This window comes from Hipposideros armiger, unplaced genomic scaffold (genome assembly GCF_001890085.2).
Source record: "Hipposideros armiger isolate ML-2016 unplaced genomic scaffold, ASM189008v1 scaffold_120, whole genome shotgun sequence".
Lineage (NCBI taxonomy): Eukaryota > Metazoa > Chordata > Mammalia > Chiroptera > Hipposideridae > Hipposideros > Hipposideros armiger.
The window spans coordinates 2,617,972-2,637,296 of NW_017731470.1; the positions used below are offsets into that span (position 1 = coordinate 2,617,972).

The window sequence follows — 19,325 nt, forward strand, 5'->3', positions numbered from 1 at the left end:
GGAAGGAATGGAGAGTCACAAGCGAAACTTAAGAAACCACAACTCCTCGTGTCAAATTGCTTCATTTCAAGACGGAGCTCACCTGCCACACCAGCAGTTGTTCTGTAGGTTTCGGATGCTGTGAGACCTGGGTTGCAGACACTACTAGGTCCTGTCTGGAAATTAGACAAGCTCCCACCAGATGGACAGTAGAGCCTGAAATATGGTCTCTTTGGCAAATGGCCAAATTACCAAAAAGTGGGCTTAACTGTGCAACACAGATTGGCCCAGGCTTTTTTTTTTTTTTTTTTTTTTTTNGACCTCGGCGGGCAGGTGCCGCGCGCACACGCAGGCCGGGCGGCTCCGAGTGGCCCCGGTGCGGCCCCTTCCCAGAGCCGCTCGCCAGGCTCTATCCCCAGATCATCGGCACCTCCAATGGCCGAGGTGCTCGAGCCAGAGCCCGGCACAGGTGAGGGCGAGGCGGCCCAAGCCGTGGAGACGCCGGACTGGAACGCGCTCGGAGACGCGGACCCCCAGGTAGGAGCTTTCCGCGGAAGCAAAGGGCGCGTGCGCCGAGGTGGGAGGTTTGGGGGTGGGAGGAGGCTGTCTCCGAGCTGGTTTGCAATGAGCCCGGAGGGTCCCCTAGATTTAAGTGAAAAGTACAATTTTAAAATGGCCTGAGCCCCTAACTCCATTCCTGCACAAACGGGAAAATCCGGTGGGTTAGCCACAAGCCCAGGTACTGGCCACATCTCAATTTCTTGTGTTGGGGGAGGGGGAGGGGATTAAAAAGGAATCGATCACGTCCCAGAACCCACGGTGGGACCCTCCGGGCCGAGGGGACGTGAGAGATGCTTGTTCCTAACGGAAATGAATTGACCCCGCCCCCCACTTGTGGGTCCGAGGCCGCCAGCGTCTCTAATTCAAGGATGGGAGCCGCGGATGAGAGGCCCTGCCCGGCCCTAAGGAGTCAGAACCTGGAGTCTAACCCAAGTGGACCCGAAATCAAGGACCTGTAACTGTTGCCTCTCACGTCCTGCCTTTTTCAGAATCGCTTCCTCAAGTTTTCTCTGTTCCATTTTAGCTCGCAAGTTACGAGATCCGACACTATGGACCAGCCAAATGGGTCAGCACCTGCATTGAGTCAATGGACTGGGATTCCGCCATCCAGACTGGCTTTGCCAGGCTGAACAGCTACATCGAAGGCAAAAACGAGAAAGGTAAAGGCAATTNAAGCATAAAGCCCTTTCTCTCACTGTGATGATGGAGAACCATTTTTGTACTTGTATCTTTAGCCAACAGGATCTATTTCCTTCCCCCTACCCTCTGCCAAGTACCCACTCACTTAAGACACACACACATTCACACGTATTACACACGAGGTTCTCCCTCAGAAAGAGGGAAAGTAGGCAAAAGCACAGGAGCGGAAGACAAATCCACTTTGTGGAAAGAAAAACAAAAGATACAAATTTTGCCATTTGCTATTCAAAGTGGGAGGCTGACTTGTATGGCTACATCAGTTTGCACCAGTTTGATTCCAAGCATTCAAGATACCTTATTCTATTCAACACTGGGTTTTCATCTTTTTCCTTTCAAAACTGTAGTAGTTTTTGCATGGGGTCAGTGGTATATTTTTATGTTTTTAAGTGTCATAAACAAACTCCTGATTCTTTCGGGTAACAACTTTGAATGGGAAACATTCTAGGCCTCTGAAAAGGGGAATATAGACATTTCTTCACCATCGACACAGCCCAGTATTTCTTAACAAAATATTTTTCTGAAGACCTTTAAAAATACATGAAAAACTCATATGTCGTTTAACACAGGGACCACCAAAATTCTATTCCTAAAACAGATCTTCCAATAGTCTCACAGTAGAAAGTGTCAAAATATTACAGATGCAGACAAATGCTATTTTGGTTAGAATTCAAGAACAAAAACAAGACTACAAAAAGATAACTACAAACAAATATATACCACTCAAGTGCTGCTAAAATCTTGATGGGATTTATCTGACTTTAAAATATAATGTAAAGAAATAATTATGTACATTTTTTTCTTTCACTTATTATATAATACAAGGGATTTCCATTTAAAAAAAACATGTAATAAAAAATGATAGAAATCTACACATTAGTTTATTTAAGGTTTATTATATGAATTTTCTAAAAGTCTTGTCAGGTCTTCAGTAGTGTTCTTAGTACAAACTATCAAAAATTATTCAGATGGGAATTCCTTTAAATGAAGCTTTTTCTGCTTGGGGAACACATATTGAGATAAGTTCTAGGAGTGTCCAAACTATTCAGTAGTCAAATATAATTATATACCAACAAAATAATCCTATCTGATTCTAAAAGATGAACCCTCACAATAGGATATTCAAATATATTTCTACATATGTTTAAGACAATAAGATTAGAGAAAAATTTGAAATTTTGTCCGATTCATTTAAATGAAAGGCAACAAATTATGAGTCATCAACTATGCTTTAAGTGTAAACAGTAAATATCATACCTTGATTTTAAAGTGTTGAATATTGGCTCGTCTGTAGAGTGCACTATTTATGGAATTTGAAGTAAACATTGCATATACTTAAGCATAATATAACTAAAATTCTGGAAATACCTGTGGTTAGATTTTTAAAAATCAAAAACCCTGGCAGCTTGAGCAGTGTCTAGTGGACAGGGTACATATTTCCTAGTGAATGTCTTTCCTTCAGATAATCATTTCCTTTTTTAATCTAATTTATTTGACTCAGCCATACTACCCTATGCTTTATATCTAGAGAAGACTAATTTTTAAAGAAAATGTGAAATATCTATTTTTGGTACTCAATAGTTAGGTAGCACAAAATTTCTAAACTACACACCTTATAAGTACAAAATATTATGAGAAAGGTCAATGTCAACCAGAAGTCATAAAATGAATGAGGAAAATATTGGGTTGTCGGAAAAGTCATGACGCATTTTTGCAATGAAAAACATCATGACTTTTTCCGACAACCCAATATATGATCCAATTTTTTCCCTAAATTTTAGTGTATTCAAATATTATTTTCCCTCATTCTATCCACCAATTCTTCCAACTAGTCTTTCTATAAAACTAGAGAAATTGTCTATTTTTTTTTTTTTAAACTAGCTCTAACTTACATACAGCTGTCTCAGGTGACCTCCAGCTGTGATCCAGGTCATGTCATTGACTGTGCAATGCCATCAACTGTCTCATATATGGCAACAATCACAACACAGATGACATGGGGAAAGCTATTTTCTTTTCTTCAGCATTAGTAGTGGTTCCATGTTACACGCAAAAAATAAACATGAGCTCCAGGGATTCAAACATTCATTTAAAAAATATTAAAATTACAGAAGATATGATTTACCAAGTTGACCAGGTCATCCCAGTAAGGTCGAAGAGGCAATGAGTGATTGCCCCACACTGGTTGGCTCAGCAATAAAAATGATAGACGTTCATAATTATGAGATTCTAGAACTCATATTCTGTACATATATAGATAATTCATATTGAATACTTATGTGAATGTGTATCTTTATCTGGGCAAAACTATTTTTACACTCCTTGAACAAAGCCATTCCAAACCCACCTATTTTGGTTGGAAAGCCACTTAAAATGTAGCCTTACCTCGAAATATCAGCCTTATCTTTCAAAGGGCCTGTCTCTAAAGTCCCTTTTGGTTAAGGCACATCTCCTAAAAGATCAGTTAAAATGCAAATGTTACCTGAGTGCTGTAAGAAATTAGCTCATTAAGCATCTACTGACCATACACATACATACTTGTTTCTCAAATTAGTTAGCAGTCACCTAAAGGAGAAAAACATAGTCTAAAAGAATGGATACAAGAGGACCGGGCCACTAAAAGCAGCAGCAAGGAGGGACATGAACCAAAGACAGACTTCACAAATCCTACAGATGCAATCTTGTCTTTGTTTGTTAATAAACACCTATGTTAAGGGATAAAACAAGCGCCTATGTGTCATCTGGGTCACTGGAGCTACCTAGAGCAGAGGCAAAGCACTGCTATTCTTGTCCCATTGTTGCTATAGTCTGGAAGGTAGAGCACACATACTGTAGAATTGGATGGCAGTAAAAGAGAAAATGCCTGGTAAAGAGAATGAGCAGGGGTGTTGGGGAAAAAAACAACAACAAAACAAACCAGTGTCTAGAGCACCTAAAACTGAAATGCATATAAAAGTGCTATAACAGATATATCACTATTGCTAGGATAAACTCATTGTGGCCAAAAGACTAATAGGAAGTTCAGAAATAATCATTGTGAGTTTCCAGAGTATAACCTTCAATAGTAAATAAAAGTAAAGATATCAGGTGAATGTAACTNTCAATGCTAAAATAAAAAACACGTGTCTTTGCTCTCTCTTTGCAGTCCTACCCTCCTCAGCCTTTAATGCTATCACGCGTCCACACACTAACACAGGCCACTGATTTCTACATCTGCAGTAGATATAATTCCCTAGTAGGAGAAACCACACACTTTTCAGTGCCCCGAGAAGGTTGCCAAAACAAAATATAGAAGTATTCGGCACATTTTTAGGAAAAGCAAGTAGTAATTTGGCCCCACAACAGCTGGGTTTCTCACTGAGACCAGTACGTAGAACACAGAACAACCAAGCAGTACATCTTCTCTGTGGACGGCTATTAGAAATACATATGCCTGTGTGTTTAGCAGCCCAGAGCATTCCAGACTAAATGAAAGACATGAGTCTTGGAAGAAGTTCCTAACAGTTACATACCAATTAGTTTCATTTTATTCAGAAAATATTTATTGAGTGCTTATTATGTGTCTAGCATGGTTAGAGTCAGAAACAGCTGTGTAAACCTCTAGAAATGTCACTAAAGTTGGTTTCAAAGGACGCAGCATTTTTTTCATCTCCCTGTTTTGAGAAACAACTTGATCACTAGCTACCTTTTTATTTCTAATGAGATCTAAGAGACCAGTCAGACAATGATAAAGGGGCAGTCGTTGGGGCCTTTGGGATATGATACCAATGCTACAGCCAAGCGGTAAAGGACACATTTCTTGACTATAATACCTTAATTCACCAGCTTGGTTCCCCTCACCGTAAGTTAGGTGTCTATATGTTGCATGAGGAATTTCAGGTAGGGACAGCCCTATGCTTTTCATCTCATGCAACGGTTTTTCCAGTTAAATTCCAAGAATTGGGAAAACAGTCCTGACACAAAGTTATTCACACAGTCAATTTCACACAGTCAATGATTTTACAGGATTTTTTTTTTTTCAGGAGGAGAAAAAAGAACCTTGATTCAGGGCAATATAAGGCTTTGGAATCATCAGGCATTCATAAGAGTTATCTGAAAATACTGTGGTAAGGAAGTTTGGAAGGAAGTGAAGGGTTTACACAGAATTATGGCTTAAAATATTTGCGCATGTACAATCTTATCAATTTTTACAATGACACCGTTGTGAGAGTACTTGTCTATTTACAACCATAAAAATGAGGCAATACATAAAATTTTAGTGTTAAATCATATTTACTCTTCAAGGTGACCACATGTAAAAAGCATAACAGTCAGGCAATTATTTTGAGAAATTTACTCTGTATTTTTTTTTAAACCTAATGATTTCCAATGCCAGTAGATGGCACTAACAGCATACAGTAACAAGCAAATTTTTTCCTTTTGCTCCTGCTTAAAAAAGACGTACTCTTATTGAAACATATAAGTAGCCAAAGAAATTATACTATAAAATCCTAGTCTTTCTGTAAAATGAATATAATAATAATAAAAATAATGCACTCTTAGAAAGAAGGAGTCCTCTAGAGCTAAGCCGTCCATCGTAAGTCCACAGAACACGGCATTCCTCACCCTGGACTGGCCCATGGCTGCTCTAACCCAACTCTTATAAATACCCTGAAACACTGCATTTCTTGCCAGCAAGAGCAGTGCCGATCAGAAGGTATCACATTGAGCCTCTGTCCCCCACATCATCATAAAAACCAGTGGAACAAAGTAAAACAGAAATTAGAGTCAGAGGAAATAAAAATATACAAACACACTAAAAAAAGGGGGGAAAAAAGATCAATAATCAAATGAATGAAATCTAATTGGGTGACAGAAGAAACCTCAAGAAAGAAAAATACACTGAGGCACTATTTGGAAGCGAGGGACTCATAGAAAGTACATGAAAATACGAGGCGTTGTGGATACCTGTGAATAGCTGCAAAGAGGTCTTCCGTGGTCCGGGGTCTACTGGGGGTCATCGCCTCATCACTCCCTTCTTCCTTTAGGAAGTCAAAGGCCTCTGAGGAAGAGCCGGCTGTGTCGGTCTCCAGCACCCCGGCTGTGGACAAGCAAGCAGGCAAACACAAGACATCCAAGTGACTTGAATTTCAGTCTTTAGCCAAGCTCCCCAGTACACTCCCCTGTCATTCCCGATAACATGAGAACCACAGGGAGAAGCAGTGGGGTCTGCAGCTGGATCTTTTACAAAGGCAGGAAGCGTGAGCAAAGCTCTTTTAAGTCTAGAACTCCTAACAAATCTCTGAAATTGTGTTGTAACATATCTTTGCAGCATTCCAGAAAGGAGATAGATTATTATTGACTGCTATTTAACACTCAGCCTGCTACAGACCACCCCACCTCTCTATTTTCTGCCCTTCTGTAAGTTCTACCCTTAGATCTAGATTTTTTTTTTTTAATTCACAGGATGCCAAGTTGGTAGCCTAAGTGTGAGGCAGCACGGGAAGTCCACAGACTGCTGGCTTGAACGTGACCATGCACCAGCCCTATTTACCTCAGCTGCATATGGTCGGAGGGGAAGAAGAGAGAAAACCACTCACGTCCTGGGTCCTGCAGAGACAGACAGCTCTCCACATTGCCTCCACCGGCCGCACTGTTCTCGGTGCCTGGCTCCTCCTGCTCGGGGGCTGGCGAGGCAGCAGGCTGCACCATGGGGACATTGGCTTCCACTGTGCCTGGGGACGAGAATCCTGCAGCGCCTCCCTCCAGAACCCAGCTGCCGGAGTCGGTCTCATCAGAACCAGTCCCGGCTGCACAATTCTCTCTGGCCTCTCCCCTGGTGGGGTTGGACGCCGCTTCGCTCACGTTCTCTGCTGGCTCCGCTGTGAAATCTCTCTGCGGAGGTGGCACCACTAGAAACAGTTTGGGCTTCTTGGAAATAGGGGGTGGCTTCCTGCTAGGCGAAGGGCCGGGGGTTTCCTGGAGCAGGGCAGTCCCGGGGCCTGGCCCAGCATCTGCCTGCCCCGTGCTGCCCGGGCTGCAGCTCGGGCGGCCACGCTCGGCTGCACCGTCCTGGTGACCCTGACTCATGGTCTTGGCAGGAGTCGGAAGCAAGCTTGTTTCGGAGGCAGGCTGGCTTTCACTCTCCATTTCATTTATGCTATTTCGGGATTTCAGGAAAGCAGATGGCTTTAAATGATACTGGGGCACAATCGGAGTTAGTTTTTCCTGAGATGNTATCATTAAGAAATATCAAAATATTATTTTTTATTTCTATAAATATTACTTAAAAGTAACCTTTAGAAGGGGAACATATTTTTTTTCTTATGCAAGATCATATTTAGAAGATGTCCATATATAACCAAAATATTTTTAAAAAGCAATTCAATTTAAAAAGACACTTTAGATGAATGCCTGGACCATTGAGTTCTTTGACATCAATCTTTGGGGATAGTCTTCTAATTTAAAAGCAATAGATATTTTTACATGTACAAACATATATATATATATATATATATATATATATATATATATATACACACATATATATATATATACACACACATATATATATACACACATATATGTGTATATATATATGTATATATATGTAGATATATATGTATATATATTTAGTATCCCTTCATTAAACAAAGATCAGGAAGTCAGAACACAGGTTTTTACCTTTGACACATAAAGGAAATGCTAAGAGCATATAACAAACAAAAAGCCACATTTTCCCAAGTACATTTTGAACCTCCTCTGCATAGCAAAGCATACCGGTTATGTTAATAGGCACCACATCAGCCTGGACTGTCTGGGCTTGCTGTCGCATCTTCTCTTCCGGTGTTGGCAAGGGAAGTGACTTGGTCCAGTTTGTTTGGGTATTAAGGTCAGAGAAGTCACTTGAGGTTGGCGTTTTAGATCTCCTGATGGAAATAAGTCTTTCCTCTTCTGACGAAGAGATGGAACACTGCAGGCGGGAGAAAGGAAGAAGGCATAGTGTGTAAATAGCTGACAAACATTTAAAAATACGTTTCTTCCTTCCATCCTTCCCTCCCTTCCTTTCATTAAATTTAAAGTGATTTGAAGCAAGCCCCCCCCCAACCCGCTGCCCCCCACCAAAAAAACCCAAAAAAAACCCCAAAAAACAAACCTAGACACATTTAGGAATAGAAGCAATGATTTGCAAGAAAACTGCTCATCTTGAGCATGACCCATAATACATGTGTTTCGTAGAGGCCTGAGTCTCTAAACCATAACTGCAAAAGGTTTTGCTGACCCACGGAATCTTTCAAATTCTTTCTGTTTACTGTGGTCAGAACGCTTATGGATTTGCTTTAACATTAGGAGCCCAGAGAAACATCATGGCTGTGACCATCAGTTTCCATTTTTATTAAAATTTAGTTTTGCGCAAAGTCATTTTTAGCCTCAATCTCATTTCCTTTAGACTCTGACCTCAAGGAGCATTTCAAAAATGATAGAGCTATTGTTCAACTATTTGTGCTCCTCTGAAGCCATTTATGTGGGAAGAAAAAATCAGTGTGAAATTGTTAAATTATAAGAAGCTGACTAAAGCTCTGAGCCTTATCAGAATTCTATGAAAACATTTCTAGTAGCGTCTGTGTTGATATAGATTAACATCCTAACTGGGGAGACTTCTTTAATACCTTTCTTGCCATAACATCTTAAAAAGTGTAAGCAAGAAAGTTGTTTTGGCAAACATCTTATGATGGGCTTTACCCGGTTTCCATGGCAACTGGTTTTGTGACAAAGAAGGTCCAAGAACCCAGCAGAAACACAATGTGCTCAGGAACAAAACAAAAAGTGTAATCGACTTTTGTTGGGAAATGATAGTTTATAATCAGAATAAATATCCAGGAACTGCTCTTGAAGTTGCAAGCACTTGAACTACTATCAATGAATATAAGGCATTTAAAAGAGCTTTACTTAAGAATAAAAAGTCAGTGAACCCTCCCAAAGCAATACCTGTATAACTAGGACCCAGGTCAATTCAACACTACCCCCAAGTNCTCCTTCAGGAAAGAAGCTGGCCCTTTGGGGCACCGAACGGCTATCAGAATGTATCGATTTCATAAGCACCACACATGAGGTTAGCGTAGCAATGCTGAGCAGCAACGGGGGCGACAGAATACAGTTCTGATGAGCCATACCTAGCTCCTTCTGTATGTTGTCAGGGACGCCTGTAATAGTCTTTCTCCTTTTGACTTTCTTCGGTCGTCTTACCAGAGTGTCTGTGTAAATTAGAGACCGCCGAAGGCTGGCCTGGCGATCGAAATTCTCCCCTAATGTAGAGTAGTAGAACAAGCAAAGCAATGTTATTTTCAAGCAAGCTGACACCATGCACTTTCTTCCAGAAGCTTGTTGTAAAATGATAAGAAGGTATTAATAATGATGTTAGCCAGTCATATGATGATGAATGAATACTGAAGGGCAAAAAAAGGAAGGAAAGCACATTATCATCATAAGGCCGTTTTCCAATTTCTATGTGTGTGTCCTTCCAAAGGAGGCACCTGGACCTCATTTTCAGATGAGCTGGAGTGGCAAATGCACGTTCACTAATAACACACCAGGAGAATGATTCTGCAGCATTATTTTCAAAATGGATCGTTTTGGAAGTGTTTCACATAGGTCCTCCTGTCGCCAAAATCACTCTTTAAATCAGTGTGTATGTGATGATGGCAATAAATATATTTTAATCATTTAGTTAACGCTGGAGACCATTATAATGTCTCATCCTATGTGATGAAACAAATAACTTAATCAAGAATTCTTGAATGAAGAGCTTTTTCTTTCACTCAAGGAGACCGACAATTTGGATACATTGTAGAAATTGCTATGGTGTGAGATACAACTAAAGAAAAATAAAAAGCCTTATAATGATAAAAATACTTTTCTTACAATGAGACCCAGTAGCACTGCCGTTGTTAAAGCTGAACTAGTTCTCTATTTCATAGTTGCTTTTTAAAGTTGATCTAAATCCAGACATTTCAGGTAATGTTAAAATCATATCCAGAATGCCACATCCATAGGACTTCTTTCTTCCTTCCTTCCTTCCTTCCTTCCTTCCTTCCTTCCTTCCTTCCTTTCAAGCTTGTGTGATTGACACACAATGGGAAAATATTAAAAAATAAAGTAGTAGCTTTTGATTGGTTTGCTTTAAATTACTTGCCCGTTTAATTAAAGAAAGTCTTACAGCACTGATCTTGTCACATGGGTATCTCCTCAAAGAGACTTAAATATATATATATATATATATATATATATATATATATATATATATATATATATGTACACACAAATTATATACTTCCATCAGTCTTATGTTGTAAGAAATGTATAAAAACATTCACTCTTTTGCAATATTGACACACATTCAAAGAGGGTATGTTGTGAACAATGTACCTTCTATTTTAATAGGAATAAGCTGTAAATAGGACCTTATGTAATCAAAACGGAGGATAAAATATCTGAATGATCAAAATACATTTCACCTACTAAACNTAGTCCGCTGGCTTATTCTTGAGTTTCAGCTTATTAAAGAGATATCCTTTAAAATAGAAAAATAACCAGTTCATCAAAGACTTATGTTTGAAGAAAAGGACTCTGCTCAGGACCCTTAGCAGCGCCTAGAGGAGGGTAGTACTTGGTAGTGCTTTTCAACCTTTGTTCTCCTTGTCTGTGTTTCTGCTGGATGAACTGGGCCTCTGTAACTAGTGTTAAGTCCTTTTCACGGCTAATGCTTTGAGGTCATCCAGTAGGGTGAGAGACATCAGGAGGCAGGAAGGTACAAAGCACACAAGACCCAGAATCTCAAGACATAACTTCTGGTTCTGGTTCTGACTCGATTTATATTTTAGTAGGTCCTTTAGCCAATGGGTACCTCAGTTTCTTAATTGTAAAAATGAAGAATGGCCTGGACTATGTGATCTCTAATTTTCCCTGCTTTCCCTAAAACTAAAGAATTTAGTAACCAAAATTATTAATAGTACAGAAAGTGTTTAATGTTGGCAGTGGATAATTGAGTCATTTGGGCCTTATTTTTAAAGATGAAAATTATCTTAAAGGTAAATATTTATGCCAGTAAAGTAAATCAAGAAACTCAGATCACAAAATAATATGTGAAGTTTAAAAAGTAGTAGTGATAAGTACCCTACATCTACTTTCACGGTCTCCTTTGTATTTAAATATATATTTTTATGGCACAGAGATGAAAATAAAGATGACAGCTCCAGTGACGAGCTACGTGAAGCCGGGTTCAGGCCCTTTTAGCGAGTCTACCATTACCATTTCCCTGTATATCCCCTCTGAGCAGCAATCTGATCCACCCAGGCCTTCAGAGTCAGATGTCTTCATTGAAGACAGAGCTGAAATGACTGTGTTTGTACGGTAAGTGGTAGATAATTTATAGCCCTGCTGACTGCTAGTTTCACTTGCAGTTTAGCTCCTATGCAATTTCAGTAGGCTTTTCGCCCTTCCATAACAGCAGGCCTAATGCATTTTCCTATTGGCTCAGCTTTATATGTTACCAAGGGTCTGTTGCAAGATATAATCAATTCATTTAATGCACAGTCTGTTGCATGCTTTCCACAAATCAGACACGGTGGAAATCACTCCCTCCCCAAAGCATAAGACTGCCCTTACCTGCCGTCTAGTTAAGCCGGAATAAAAAATACCTTAACACGCAATGCATGGCACCCCTCCTGCCAGCCTCTAGGTTCTGATAACCCAAACCTTTCTATTTGTTCCCCATCCCAAGGGATGCCTGCTGTTTCCTGCAGTTATTGCATCTTGTTAGTTTACTGGTTTCTTTGGACTTTTTCAGACTTCTAATACCTGTTTAACTCATTCTTTACGTTACATTCTCTCTGTTGAAATTTTAAAAACACACATGGTACATGATAATAGTCTTATATTGGAGTCCCTCTATTGTTCCCTTTCTCTTCCTCTTGTCACCACCCACCTATTAGAGGAATCTGTCTCTGCTTCCTCAACTCTCACGTACTCCTCACACCACCCCAGTCCAGTCCAGCCTGCACCACCTCCTTGGAACTGCTCCTGCCACCCTCAGTAGTGCCCTTGCATTTGTCACATGATAGCAGTCCTTTCTCCTGTGTCCCCTGCAGCCTTTGTGTGTTGACCAAACTGTTCCTGTAACTCTCAGAATGTCACTCGCTTGTCGTTCCTCTACTCCCGTTTCTCTCCCCGCCACTGGCACCTCATCCACTCCCCACCCCATGCATCACTGTCATTGATACCTGTTATCAACCCTCGTGACACAGCAGATTTGCTCTGGACAATCTATTCACAATGTTTCAAATGCCTGTCTAATGACGCTCACATTTAGTGTCTCCAGCCTGTTTTCTCTATTTGTTGGACATTACCATGTGAGCTGGGGGTGGAGATCAAACACAGCAGCTCTAAAAAATGAGCCTTCCCCCAATTCTAATTTTATCTGGGCAGTGATATTACAGTGCCTGTCTCAGGAAAGGGCCTCATCAACCAAAAAGCCTCCCCAGCAGGGACCTCCATGGCCGTCCTCAGCACACATCATCAGCAACAAAACCGCCAACCTGTTACTCCGTTTAAAAATCTCAGTTGGTTTCCTCTTGCTTTAGGGTGATGTTCAGATAGTTCACATTGTACACAATGCATTTTATAATGTGGCCCGACCCTGTCTTCCCTATTGACTTTCCCACCCTTAGCTGAACAGGCCACATTCTTCCAAATCTCTTTACCTTTGACATCAGTCAAGTTACTCAGACTCTCCTTGCCAAAATCTCTTTATTTGGAAAACGTGTGTAATCGTAGTACCTACTTATCTCATAGGGTTGCCATGAAGATTACATGAGTTTATGTGCATAAAATACTTAGAACATGAACATATTATGACTAGTTGTAGCTTCTTCTTTCTTCTCTTTTTGGAGAGCCCACTTTCATCCTTTAGGACTTAGATGGAATAGCACTTCATCTGTGATGCCTTCCATGATTTCTCCAGTCAGCTAGCCACTCTGTTCTTCTGTTATTCTAAATTATAATCACCTATTATAGACTGTTGCTTCCTCAAGAATACAGCAACATATTACTCTGTCCATATCCTTCAGCTCCAAGCAAGGCAGGTGTGTGTGGGGAGGCCCAGTGTGTTTGTGTATTGAATAAAGCCGTGAATAGATTGTTGTAGAACAATATGTATTCAGAGAACAAAAGATGATTTCTAATTAGGGGCTTCAAGATTTGATTTCAAGGAAGAAGTGGAATCTGAAAACAAATTCCCTTTGGGCAGAACATACCAAGAGCTGGCTGTTATTAAAGAAATAAATAATAAATTTGGGAGACAAATATTTCTTAACACATGGTTCAGAATTATCATTATCAGTCAACATGCTGAACATTATAAAACTGTTTTATCACTTCGTCTTCAATGTTATATTTTATATACATGTGTGCACATAGATTCCTACATTTATTCAGCAAGGATTTAAAAGAAACTTTTAAATCCAAGAATGGATTCTAAGTACCTGACAGACTATGTTGAATAAAATAGACATGGTTTGTACTCTTGAGAGCTTATATCTTATCTGAAGAAGGAAAGGACTGACTTTTCCTATTGGCACATTGTACTAAAACTTATGCTAAAGAAAGCATATTAGGAATATTTTTGTTTCTGTGTTTCTTATTCTTAACCTTCAACATCAAATCCATCATGTTTACATGTTGGCAACTCAGCTAAGTCTGTGTCCTGTCATAATTTAATCTCAGGATATTTTTATTTATATACTTTAAAATCTATGCTTAAACTTTTATCCTCTGCCCACTTTTTTTTTCTAATAACTTTTNCCTTCCCATTTGCTGGTGACATTGATTTTAAAAACACAGGCACGGGGGTGAGCGCTGTGGGTGTATTCGATTGGCTGGAATACCCACTGGATGGAGAAGTGACTCTGTGCGACTTCTCCGGGGAGGTGATCTTTGGTTTGACTGAGCCGCCGGGCACTTGGGGCATGGTGGCCCTGGACCCTTCTTGGGCATGGCGGACTGGCCCATTTCCAGTTGGCGCCCCACTGTTGGCTAAACAGCCCCCGCCAGGGTTCCCCGGGTCTTCTTGCAGGCCCGTGTAGTCAATGTAGTAACCCCAGGGGTCTGTGTACTCGGACTTGACACTGCTCGTGTCGCTCTGCGACGGGGTGACCCCGCACAGGGAGTAGACGTTGGGGGTGGTGGCGGAAGTCATGCTGCTGCCCGCGCTCACTGTGCTCTGGCTGCGGGAGCGAGGCAGCCAGGGCTCTTCCAAGTCACTGCAGGGGCTCTGCGAGGGCGAGAGGCTGCCCTTGCCGGGGAGGTTCAGCTGCAGGGAGTGCTGGAGCGAGGCGATCAGGCTCTCGTTTAGCACCTGCCCGTTTGTCTGGGCGTTCTTTTTGGGGACCCTGCGCAGAGAGTCCGTCCTAGAAGGGGGCAGAGGAGGCTTCTTTGCTTTCTTCAAAGAGATGTTTCTCGAAAGGGATTTGTCACAGTAATTGGACCGCTCTCCTTGGTTCTTCTGAGCTCTTCCATCAAAGACATTGATCACGCTGTGCCTGGGGTTCCCAAAGCCATTGCTGCTACTACACAGGTTCCCGGATCCGTGTCCAGAGTCCGGGTGCACAGATGGGTAGCGGCCATCACGGTCCTCTGAATACAAGGACCTGGCATCGTCTTTGCTGGACGTTTGGTCTAAACTGCCACTGCTCGTGTTACTCACAGGAGTGGAGTACCCAGGAGTTGCCAAATGGGGTTTCAGGGGGGATGCCCGCCCACTACCTGGCACATGGTATTCCCAGGCCTCTGCGCTGCCATGGCCCCTACCTCCTGAATAACTGGACTCACTCTTGCCATCCACATCCTGGGGGTGGGCTGGGAAGCTCAGGTTGTTTCTACTGCTGTAGGCCATAGCTTGGGACCCAGTCTCGCGATTTGCTGGGTTATTGAGAGAGACGGCTGAATCGCACAGGGACAACAGTGTGGCTGCGCTGGGGGAATGGGGACCTAAGGCTTGCGAAGCCATGGCGCAGGGACCCTCGTTCCAGTTACCACTGGGAGACGGATGCTCATCTCTACCTGCATGCCTGGAGAGGAGGCGGTCCCTGGATCTTATCTTTGTGTATGAATTAGAGCTGGTAATTTTACTGTCCAGCTGCCCTGAACTCTGAGCAGTGTGAATAACAATCACCTCTGAGGAGGCGGACAGGGTGGCATTTGGGATGATGCTGGTGGAGTAGGCCGCGTGAGGAGACACCACACGTGCTGGGCTGGTTCCGTTTTCACTCTCAAAGTGCCTCAGCTCCTGAGACTGGGGCCTCAAAAGTGTTCCAGTCCTTGAAGCACCTCCAAATTGTCCTAAGTTTTCATCTACTTGTGGGTTCCCCCTCTGGTAGGGGAAAGTGCCATCCAGGTCTTCTGCGGGGCCCAAGGCACCCAGCCGTGGCTCAAGGGACTGAATGTTGGCCCTCACTCCAGAACGCGGAAGACTGTGGAAACCGGCATCATTGTTGAGGCGAGAAGGAAACACAATGCCCGCTGAGTCGCTCAGCACAGACATGTTCCCAGAGGAGCCTGAGAAGTGGCTCATCTGGGCAGCAATGCCTTGCCCCTTCTGTGCCCTGATTCTTCTCATTGAAGGTGGTACGACTTTCACTTCCTCAGTCTGACAGCTGGAGTCCCTGGTTTCTGAGCGCTGCCCAGCAGACCGATAGCTGTCAAGCCTTCCTAGCGTCGAGTAGTGGTCTGCGGTGTACGCTAAGTGACCACCAACATCATCTTGGCCAGGGCCTGATGCTGGAGATAAAGCAGAAAGAGCTTGTTACCTACAAATAAAAATCAGTATCTTAGTTCATTACCTGTACCCTCACCTTCTTCAGACTCTGCTAGGCTTCAAGAAAAAAATCAAAACAAAACAAAAACTTTTCTATTTGATCTACATTTCTTTTCTTCTGCAGGCACCTAAGTGAGAGTTTAAATCGTTACTGACAGCTCCTAAAATAAAAACCCTTGTTATGAATTTCATGTACTTCTCTTAATTTGTCTTCCAGTCCTCCTATGGGATTCAGTGCGGCATATGGAATTCTCAGGTACCACCTTTGAGATCAAGGCTGGCTGCTCTGTTGAAAGTTTCCTTTTCAAATAACCTCCTTTCAGTCAAGATTTCAAGGTGGACTGACATCCACCAGGTGACTGCACAGAGCACCTGCCAGGCAGGGACTGTCTTTCCCAAAGACAGGTGAAGGTGGTAGTTCAACAATGGGGCTACACAGATATCATGTATGAGGGATATTAGTGCAAAACAGTGTTAATTACATTAATTTTATGTCAGAAGGAAATCCTAAGAAAAAGAAAAATGATTTACAGGCCCATCTGTGTTTCAAGCATTTCATTATCCATCTCAAGCCATTATCATCTGTCTGTCAGTGACATTCAAAATTCAATAGCAATCTGTTGTGTTCTGGTAGGAAAAAAGCAACAGGAGCTGATCCAGTGAACATTTCCTCAAATTAGAGTTATTCATTTCTTTGAGTTTTACAACTAAACAGAGAGTAGTATTTTTTTTTTCCTTTCCTTTTCTTATTTCTTTTAAAGCACAAGGAAGGCCAAATAGAGACGGGAATGGAAGTAGACAAGAAAATACCTAAGTATAGATAACAGATTTCAAGTTGCCTAAGAAAGAACAGAAGCTTAAAAAAAAAAAATCATGAAGCCAAGAACTTACCCAAAGCGTACAGAAGAAAAAAAAATCAATCCATGCATGTTAATCATTAGGGCAAATTGAATCTGGAAAAATAGTAGCAACACTATAGTTCTTCCTACATTGTTATCATCCAAGGACCGGATCTCAGGCATGGGCTTTGCTGAGTGATGCTGGTTGAGCACCCACCAGCATTGCTGTTCACCTAGCAAGGACCCCAGAGAACTCCCTCCCTACCCTACATAAATCAACCATTGCATGCCACCTGTACCTAACTGGATATAAAGCCTTTTGCTCATCCANTTACAGTTGATACACAGTATTATTCAACATCAGCTTCAGGTGTACAGTGCAGTGATCAAGCCTCTACCCCATCCATGAAATGGTATCCCTAATAAGACATGTGACCATCTGACACCCTACAAAATATTTACGTTATTTATTCCCTGAACTGTCTTTCATGTCCCTGTGGCAATATTGTAGTTACCTATTTATGCTGTCCATGTGTCACCAGCCTTGGAGATGCACAGGAATGTGCTAATCGTCACCAACCCAGGTCTCTTTCCCCCATAGTCTATGCTATCTAATCCCTTCCTCTTCTCTTTACCCACTTTTAACTTAAATCTTTTGATTGTCTTTTCTTCTCCATCCCATAGGAAACATCCTACCTAGATCCTTCTTTCTAATCTATTTTCCATCTGTCTCACCCAGATCTGATCAAGTCCTTTTCTGCCCAGCATCCTTTTGAGATATTCTGAGACTCTGAAAAGGCCTTTGGGTGATATATAAGGTTCTTCCTTCTGGTTCTGACTCACCTTCCTGAGTTCATTTTGTGCCTCACTGTGAAAATGCTTCACCTATTTGGACTTTTTCTTATCCTTCCCCTTTCTCTGCACAGCAAAACCACCTTCCATCCCAGACCCAACTCAGAGGACACCCCTTACCTCGATTTAATCAAATCCTCAGTGTTCCTAAACATTTTGATTCTTTGATCTCTGTTAAATCTCTTCTCAGGCTCCATAGAGAGCGTGGCCGAAATGTTTGTCTCTTATTTCAGACTCTAAATTCATAGGGTCAAACTATATCATATTCATCTGTAAATGAGTGCCTACACCCTTCCCAAGGAGAGGAAGAAAGGGCAAGTGTTCCATAGAAAACTCAAAGTCTGGAAGGGAGGGGATGTCAGTGTGGTCCTCTGACCAGCAGCATCAGTGTTACATTGTTAGAAATACAGGCTCTCAGGCTCCACCCCAGACCTCCTGAATCTGCACATTACCAAGATTCCCAGGTGACTCACACATACATTGAAGTTTGAGAAGCACAGAGTTAGAGCACAAGATGATGTAAATTCCAAATCTACCTGCCAACCGGTGGGTCGTCTGCCTCCTCCTGGGTCTCCTCAGTATGCAGCAGTCACATTGAGACTGGGAACCAGAGGAAGAGAATGCTGCTTCGGGGCCCACGGGGAGGAGCTCTGACGGTGCGCTGTATCCAGCTTCATTGTATCAGCTCCCGCTTGTCTCTTCAGACTGACATTCGCCTCAGCATTAAAAATCATTCATGGTTATGTGCTTTTTCCTCTGCAGGTCTTACGAAGGATTCTCTAGTGCCCAAAAGAATCAAGAACAGCTTCTGACGTTAGCAAGTATTTTGAGGGAAGAAGGAAAAGTTTTCGATGAAAAGGTTTACTACACTGCAGGCTACAACAGTCCTCTCAACTCGCTTAATAAAAATAATGAAGTGTGGCTGATTCAGAAAAATGAACCCTCCGAAGAAAATGAATGAGAAAATGAAAGGAAGTTGCATCACCAGGGTCAATGCTTCTGTTTAATGTAGACATCCACACTACCTATAAGTAAAATGTATGTCTAGTATCTTCTACCTGAGAGTACTATTATGAAGTGAGCTTTTCCCAATGTGCCTTTTTAATGCTTGAAGCTTCATCTAGTTACACATATAACAGGTCGCTATAATAAACATGAAAATTGGCCATAACCTTGGTGGCCTTTAGTTCTATAAAGCTCCAGGACAATGTAATGTTACTACCCCGTCTTCACTGTATCACAGTCTTGTTGTCTTTTTCCACCTGGATTTGTGTCCTTTGGATGTTATCCCCTCAAAATATTATCAATAAAAATGTTAAAGATTTACCTTGTGTGGAACTACTAGGCTGTCGGGTCTGGAGAGGTGACGTTCAGTTGGACACAAAATTCAAACTGTCGGCGCCTGCCACTGTTAGTCCCTGTTGAGCCCTCTTCCCCATCTGCCCATTGCCCCCACCACACATAAAAACTCTCAAAGTACCCAGAAGTGTTGATGTTTCATGATAAAGAATAAATTAATGAAATTAGGAACTGCCTATCCTTTTTTTTTT

General features: G+C 41.9%; 1 protein-coding gene across 1 annotated transcript; it reads left to right on the forward strand.

Annotated features, from left to right (window-relative positions):
* Positions 1 to 303: 303 nt before the first annotated feature.
* HEBP2 (heme binding protein 2) lies at positions 304 to 19,101 on the forward strand. Its single transcript, XM_019648134.1, has 4 exons — positions 304 to 516; positions 1,064 to 1,199; positions 11,445 to 11,625; positions 18,538 to 19,101. Exons 1-4 carry the CDS (start codon positions 415 to 417, stop codon positions 18,734 to 18,736), a joined length of 618 nt encoding a protein of 205 aa, XP_019503679.1. The 5' UTR covers positions 304 to 414; the 3' UTR covers positions 18,737 to 19,101.
* The last annotated feature ends 224 nt before the right edge of the window (positions 19,102 to 19,325 follow it).

Coding starts and splice junctions, on each gene's coding strand:
- HEBP2 (XM_019648134.1), top strand. CDS start 415: ATGGCCGAGGTGCTCGAGCCAGAGCCCGGCACAGGTGAGGGCGAGGCG. Junction 517..1,063: donor TCGGAGACGCGGACCCCCAG/GTAGGAGCTTTC, acceptor GTTCCATTTTAG/CTCGCAAGTTACGAGATCCG. Junction 11,626..18,537: donor GAAATGACTGTGTTTGTACG/GTAAGTGGTAGA, acceptor TTTCCTCTGCAG/GTCTTACGAAGGATTCTCTA.